This window comes from Antrostomus carolinensis, unplaced genomic scaffold (assembly GCF_000700745.2).
Source record: "Antrostomus carolinensis isolate BGI_N321 unplaced genomic scaffold, ASM70074v2 scaffold48573, whole genome shotgun sequence".
NCBI classification, from domain to species: domain Eukaryota; kingdom Metazoa; phylum Chordata; class Aves; order Caprimulgiformes; family Caprimulgidae; genus Antrostomus; species Antrostomus carolinensis.
Window position 1 is genome coordinate 4199 of NW_010308292.1, and position 6081 is coordinate 10279.

The window sequence follows — 6081 nt, forward strand, 5'->3', positions numbered from 1 at the left end:
GTGGTTTCCAGCTTTCCTTCAGCTGTGCAGCAACTCCCTCTCTGTCTGAGTTCTCCTGAAATGCAGCTTTTGAAATTCCCAGGGGATTAAACTTAAGAAAAATTAGGAGGGAGAAGGCTGGGAGAAAAGTTTCTGCAAAGAGAAGGTCACCTTCCACGCCTTTACAACAAGCAACGTTCTGTGATTTGATAAAACAATAATCTTAATACCTTCCTCCCCATCTCAAACTCTCCAAGCAGATTTACCACCTCCCTGATAAGAGGGATGCTTGGCCCTCGCTGCCTCCATGCCTCGTAGCTGTGCTGCTAAACCCTGCTCTGTGCAGAACAGACCTTCTGGATTTTGCCTGGTCTTTTGAGAACTTCCATCTCCTCATTAATTTATTTCCAAGCAACAGTAATATATCATTAGTGCTATTGTATATTAATAGCTGGCTTTAGTTCTTAAACTGCATCCTGGGAATTTAAGAGAGGACATCAAGAAAAGATTAAGAAGTGAGGAGCTCTAGGGAAAGGCTCTTGTTCCTAATTAAGGACATGAAAATCCCAGGAATTGGTGGGAATGCTGGGAACAGACAATCACTGGCTTTGCTACTGGGAAATGATTAAAATCTACTGGGGCTGAGAAACAGCAGCACCCCAGGCAAACAGCCGTGACACGTACAGCCGAGCCAGTGTGATGTCGGGGTCTAAATGGTTGTTAAAGATCATCTGGCACCTCTTGGAGAGAGCAGGGTGAGGAGCTGCTGGAATGTTTCTCCATCTTTTGCAGTTTCTCCACACACAAAGCATGTTCCCAGCGACAGCTACAGTCGTGTAAAACGTGAGTGGACTCTGGGACAAGTGCGGTCTCTGTGGGATTGTGAGTCCTGGGTGGAAGGAAGGACACTCTCCTCCAGAGCAATGCCTGGAGTGTTGCGTGTAGAGACTTGTTTCTTTTGTCATTTAAAGCTATGTGGTCAAGTGTCCTGATGTAGGGCAGGCTTTGAACAGCAGAAGTGATTTTTGGATGCAGCCCAAGCTCCTACCTGACCTCCTTCACTCACAGAAAGAGGCCCTTGGCTTTCCTCTGGCTTGTAACTCGACTCAGCAGAACAGACTGGAGAATTAGCTCCCATGAAAATGTATTTTAAAGAGCACCTGAAATTACTTAAGGACTTTTGAAGTAGTTATTTATTGAGCCACACCTCTGAATTCAGCTGTGATCTGTGTATTTGTTTGGTTTTCTCTTTCCTTGGAGCTACAGAGTACGATGATGTCCCGTGCCAGAACTGGCTGCGTGCAGTGCTGCTTGAGTTTGTGGGAAGCTCACAGGGCTCCTTCCAAGCTGGTGAAAGGAAAGGCACGGTGCTGAGTGCTGCTTGGGATCAGATACCAGAGTTTCTGAGCAGACTGGAGGATGGGGACTCTTGCAGCTGTGAAAATGTTTATGAAAGGCAGGTCTAATGAAATGAGAACTTTCAGTGCTGTAAAACAAACTTCTACCTGGTTTTGCATGAAGGACTAAGGACTGGACTCTGTGTTAGTTCAGATCCTGCTGAGCCAGACACACTGGGAGATCTGAACACTCTGAAACATCCAGCTGGTCTGTTACACACAGTGCAGTTGCTGGTTGCTGACAGCCTGACTGGCTGTGGCTCTCAGCTGGCTCGTGGGCTAAAACATCTAAAAACAAGGGGAATTCTGCCAGAATATTCAAAGTGTTGGCCTGAACCAGTAGCCCTTCCAGAAATACACACAATAAGTGTTTATTCTAAATGCTCGTTGCGTGGTGCTCAGAGTGCAGCACAGGCTGTCAAGCAGGAGGAAGAATCCAAATGCAAATTCCAGTGGGAAGCAGCCAGAGCCCCTGTTTGGGCTGAGCTGGCAGAGCGTATCGCTGCCTCTATCCAGTGCCCACCTAACAATGCCACCTTCTCTTCTCTTCTAGTCTGACATGCAGAACTGGGAGGAGCAAAGCCAAGGAGCCATCTACACCGTGGAGTACGCCTGCAGGTACCAGACCCTCCTCCAAGCAGGAGGGTTGTGTTTGTAGGTGGGGTTGTTGTGGTACAAATAAAACAGAAGCCGCCTGCGCTTCCCTGACGCCTCCCTGGTGTAAAGCCCTACTTGGGGTGAGGCTGAGAGGTTCTTTGGGGGCTTCACTTTGATGTGTGTCCCAGTTCTGTGCACAGTGCAGACCTGCCAATCTGCAGTAAATCCACCCACCAGCTTGCTAGATGCAATGCACCATATACAGCTGAGTTTTCTTATTTACAGTCCTCTCTGTGCTCTAAAACCTTCAGAAATAGTAACCAGTTCTCCATATCTCCTTCCACCTCCCTCTTTTCTTCTTCCAGTGCCATAAAGAACATGACTGACAGCAGTGTGTACTTCAAGAGCATTGACAGTCTCCTCAAACACGCCATAGCCATGAAGGATGAGCTGAACGCTGCTCAGGGCCGCAGGTAGCGAGGGGATGTGACACTGCCCGTTTATCTGAGTGACCATTCTGGCTGGCAGAGGCTTTGGTGATGTAATTCAGCCCAGTGCAAATATTCCAGCAGTTATCTCAGTTATATGATTCTAGACTCTTATTTGAAAGAGCGAGCTGCTTGCCTTCCAGTCATCTTCTGGCTTTGTTTACTGGGAAGGAAATAATCTTGTTTACAAAAGGGTAACTAGAAAATAATTTATTGCCTTATTTAAAAAGGGATGTTTGGTTCTGTAATACATTAAATCTTTGTTATGTTAAAGGCATTTGCTACTGAGATGGAGCAGGTGAGAGGCTGCATTTGGTGCTGTTCTCTGTCGTGTATGTGGCTCTTTTTGGGGCAGAGTCCCGCAGTGGTGGCAGAAGGATGATGCATTTTTGTATGTTTGCAGTTGAACTACAGCTACTAAAATATCTTCCAGCAGAATGTCTGAGTCTAGTGTGTTTGTCTTAACCTGGGCGTGGTGTTGGAGCTGGAGTCTGACTGAGCAGGAGTGAGAAAATTCCCAAATGCCCATTCCTGATAAAACCACCACAGCCAACAGAGAACCTCTGTCTCTGCAGAATGACTCTGCTTGAGACACTTCTGGTTCAGGTTCTGTATTTTCCCCGTTGCCCACGTTGCAGGGTCACACTCTGTGCAGCCCAGAGCATTTTTAGTGGTTTTCACAGCACTGTGACTGTGAAGATTGCTGTCTTGACACCCAGGAGGCTGGCGTGTGCTGCTCCATAAGCTGTGCAGAGAAAGGTGTGCTTGCCTGAGCTGCTCTCCTGCTGCAAACTTACAGCTCACTGCTTATTTGAGGGAGCCCCTGATTCTTCCCATCCGTACGGCTGCCCGTGTCCTGCCCGCTGGATGTGACTGTCTCTTTCTTTTTACAGCCCTGTTGCCCCACAAGGCAAGAATCCTCCAGCCAGTTCCTGATTTCAGACAAGACTGGCTTGTCCTCTGCCGCCTTCTCCAGCCCAGCTCTATCTTCTCCAACCACAGGGAGGAGTGAGAAACCACCCGCTCAGTCTCTGAAGCTGCACAGAGCTCTCTGCCTCCCTCTCTGTTCCCAACAACAAGGTGCTGCACCTGAGCAGACAAATCCTGCCCCTGGGGTCAGGACTGCCTTTGAGAGCTGCTTTGGGGAGGAGTTGTGTCCCTTTCCACAGCACTTTCCACAAGGGGAATGGTTCTGTTTTATCCTTTCCAGCTCTTTTTGATGGCAGACTGCTATGAGGTGTTTTTCTCTCTACCTCTTGGCCACAGAAATATCACCGAAAAAAAATTAGGTCTTGCATTCAGTATTTTGTAGAAGGCTGTGTAAAGGCATCATAATGTAGGCACACTTCAGCTTTGTTCAGGAGCTATGCTGCAGGGAGAGTTTTTTCATGTGTGTGCCAGGGAGTTGCTGAATTTGGTGAGAACGATAATAAAAAGAAAAAAAACAAACCAAAGTCCTGTCTAAAACATTCCCCTGTTGCTCGCCTCAGGCTGGGGGTGGTCCTGAAGCCTGCTGGCTCTGCGTGTTTCGAAAGGCATGGAGGAAAACAAAGAGATGCAGAGTTGGAGCCTTTCAAGTGAGAAAAGAAACTGTCCTGTTCTTAAAAAAAAAAAAAACAAAAAACCAAAAAAAAACAAAAAACCCCCCCAAAACAAAAAAAAAAGGACTTTCTTCATCCCCTGTCAAGCAGTGGGAAGCAGAGCTGTAAGCACAGCTTTGGAGGTCACTTTAAAAAGGATGCAACTTCAGTGTTAATCTCTCCTGGAACCACCAGTTCTGTTCTGCTGAAGAATTTACCAGGGATGCAGGGATCAAAGCAGTGCTGAACTCATTTTCCATAGAAATTCTGTTGTGCTCAGGATAACAGGGATCTTTCAGGAAGGAGAGAGGGAATCTGGTTGAATCAGTGGCCTCCTTTCTCTCTGTGAAATGCTTTTTAAAATGCTGAATGATGGGGAATTGGGGAAGAACCCAGCATGCTGCTGCTCTGGGGCTGGGAGTGACCAGCGAGGTGTTTGTCAGCACAGGGACAGGGAGATAAACCTGCTTGTGTTTCACAGACACAGCAGCTGCCTTTAATACTGGCACTTTCTGCCCTGCATGCAGCAGAGGACCAGCAGTGCCAATGCAAACCCCTTCCTGGACCTCAGCCTTGATGATCAACACTCTTCTGGTGGCACTCAGGTAACCCCCAGAGAGGTCCCTCCACCCCTGAGCAGAGCCAGGGCACTGGGGCTTCCCCAGCATAGCCCCTTTCCCTGCACAGACCCTGCTCAGAGGGTGGATGTGGTGGTGACTGAGCGGTGGGCTCTCTGCCACCCCAAACCCACCCTCTGCAGCTCACAGACTGCTCTGGCTCCATCTTTTTTGTTGTTCATCCATCACCTGCCTTGGTTTTTTACACCTGCCTGGCTGCATGCTGAGGAGAAGCCCTGCTGGGTTGGTTGTATGAACCATCTCAGGGTAGTGCCAGCTCTTGGGGATGGAGGAAGGAAGAAGGCAGGGGGAGGTACAGCCAGCCTGAGAAATCAGCTGGGATCTGCTGGAGAAGATGGGTAGGTCTGTTCATGGACAAGGTCCAGTCACTTCTTCTCACCCACATATTCCCCTTCCTTTGCTGATGTTGGGGCAGCCATGGGGGGTCCTGTTTGGGTCACTGCCAGCCAATGTGGTCCTTGTTTGAAGGGCTGGGGGCTTTTGGCTTTGAGTGGAGGTGGCATCTTCTTGGTAGAAGAAGCAAAGAGCATCAGGCAGTGGCTGCATGGACGCCAAGGTGGGAAAGCAGCCAACCCCCTGCTCTGATGAGACATGACCTATCTTAAGCTCTAAACAGAGATGCAAATCTTGACCCTGGTGTCTGCAACTCCCCTAAGATGAGATGGGGTGAAAAGGTCCTATTTCCACTCACACCAGAGTCGAGTCCTTGCCTGAGGCTCCAGGTTTGCGTGACAGCACGTTCCTCATCTCCTGCGTGATGCCGTTCCAGGGCTTGCCCTGTGCCTGCAGCAGGCCAGACTCTGCTGACAGTGTCCTGTGTGTTCGGGGTGGGTGGTAACTCTCCTTCTCAGAGCGAAGCCCAGGGCTGCCCGAGGAGGTGAGGTTGCTGCTGGATGGAGAGCCCAGCTGGGATTTGTGCTCCAGGAAAGGAGGGAAGGAAAATTCTCGGTGGATCTCAGGCCGAGGCCGAGGTGCAGCTACGTTCTTGTTGTTCAGATCACTGGTGGAGGATTCACCGTGCTGGGCAGAGTCGTTCTCATAGAGGGTGTGAGAAACCTCAGAGTGGTTGTGGCGTGAAATCTGGGAAGCCCGTACCAAGGCGTGTGTCACCGTGATCAGCAGGACGATGATGCCAGAGGAGAGAATACAGGCGCTGGCAATGCCAGCCTCCAGTTCAAACAGCAGCAGCATGTAGATGGCAAGAGCTGGAAGGAAAGGAGAGTGAAGAACATCTTGAGAACCCAGAAGGACTAAAGCGATGCAGCTGATCTGCCAATTTGAGGGCTGGTCACTGAGAACTGACAGGTCACACTATGGGAACGAGTTGGCAAAGTCATTTGGAAAACAAACCTGATGCTGAATCACTGAATTGTAGTGGTTGGAAAAGAATTTTAAGACCACC

The 6081-nt window shown here is 49.2% G+C and overlaps 2 protein-coding genes across 2 annotated transcripts in view; one reads left to right on the plus strand and one right to left on the minus strand.

Annotated features, from left to right (window-relative positions):
- The window catches only part of BORCS8 (BLOC-1 related complex subunit 8), a 6076-nt gene extending 2425 nt beyond the window's left edge, over positions 1–3651 (plus strand). Inside the window, exons 2-4 of the mRNA XM_010165706.1 lie at positions 1930–1994; positions 2339–2446; positions 3355–3651. Of these exons, the coding sequence (XP_010164008.1) occupies positions 1930–1994; positions 2339–2446; positions 3355–3397 (216 nt within the window). The 3' untranslated portion in view covers positions 3398–3651. The remainder of the gene's footprint in view (positions 1–1929; positions 1995–2338; positions 2447–3354) is intronic.
- A 1715-nt stretch (positions 3652–5366) lies between these two features.
- On the minus strand, positions 5367–5990 carry TMEM221 (transmembrane protein 221; the record flags this gene model as incomplete). The annotated part of the gene is made up of 1 exon (XM_010165707.2): positions 5367–5990. A coding segment is annotated over one exon (624 nt), but the record flags the coding sequence as incomplete, so codon positions are not given.
- Positions 5991–6081: the final 91 nt, after the last annotated feature.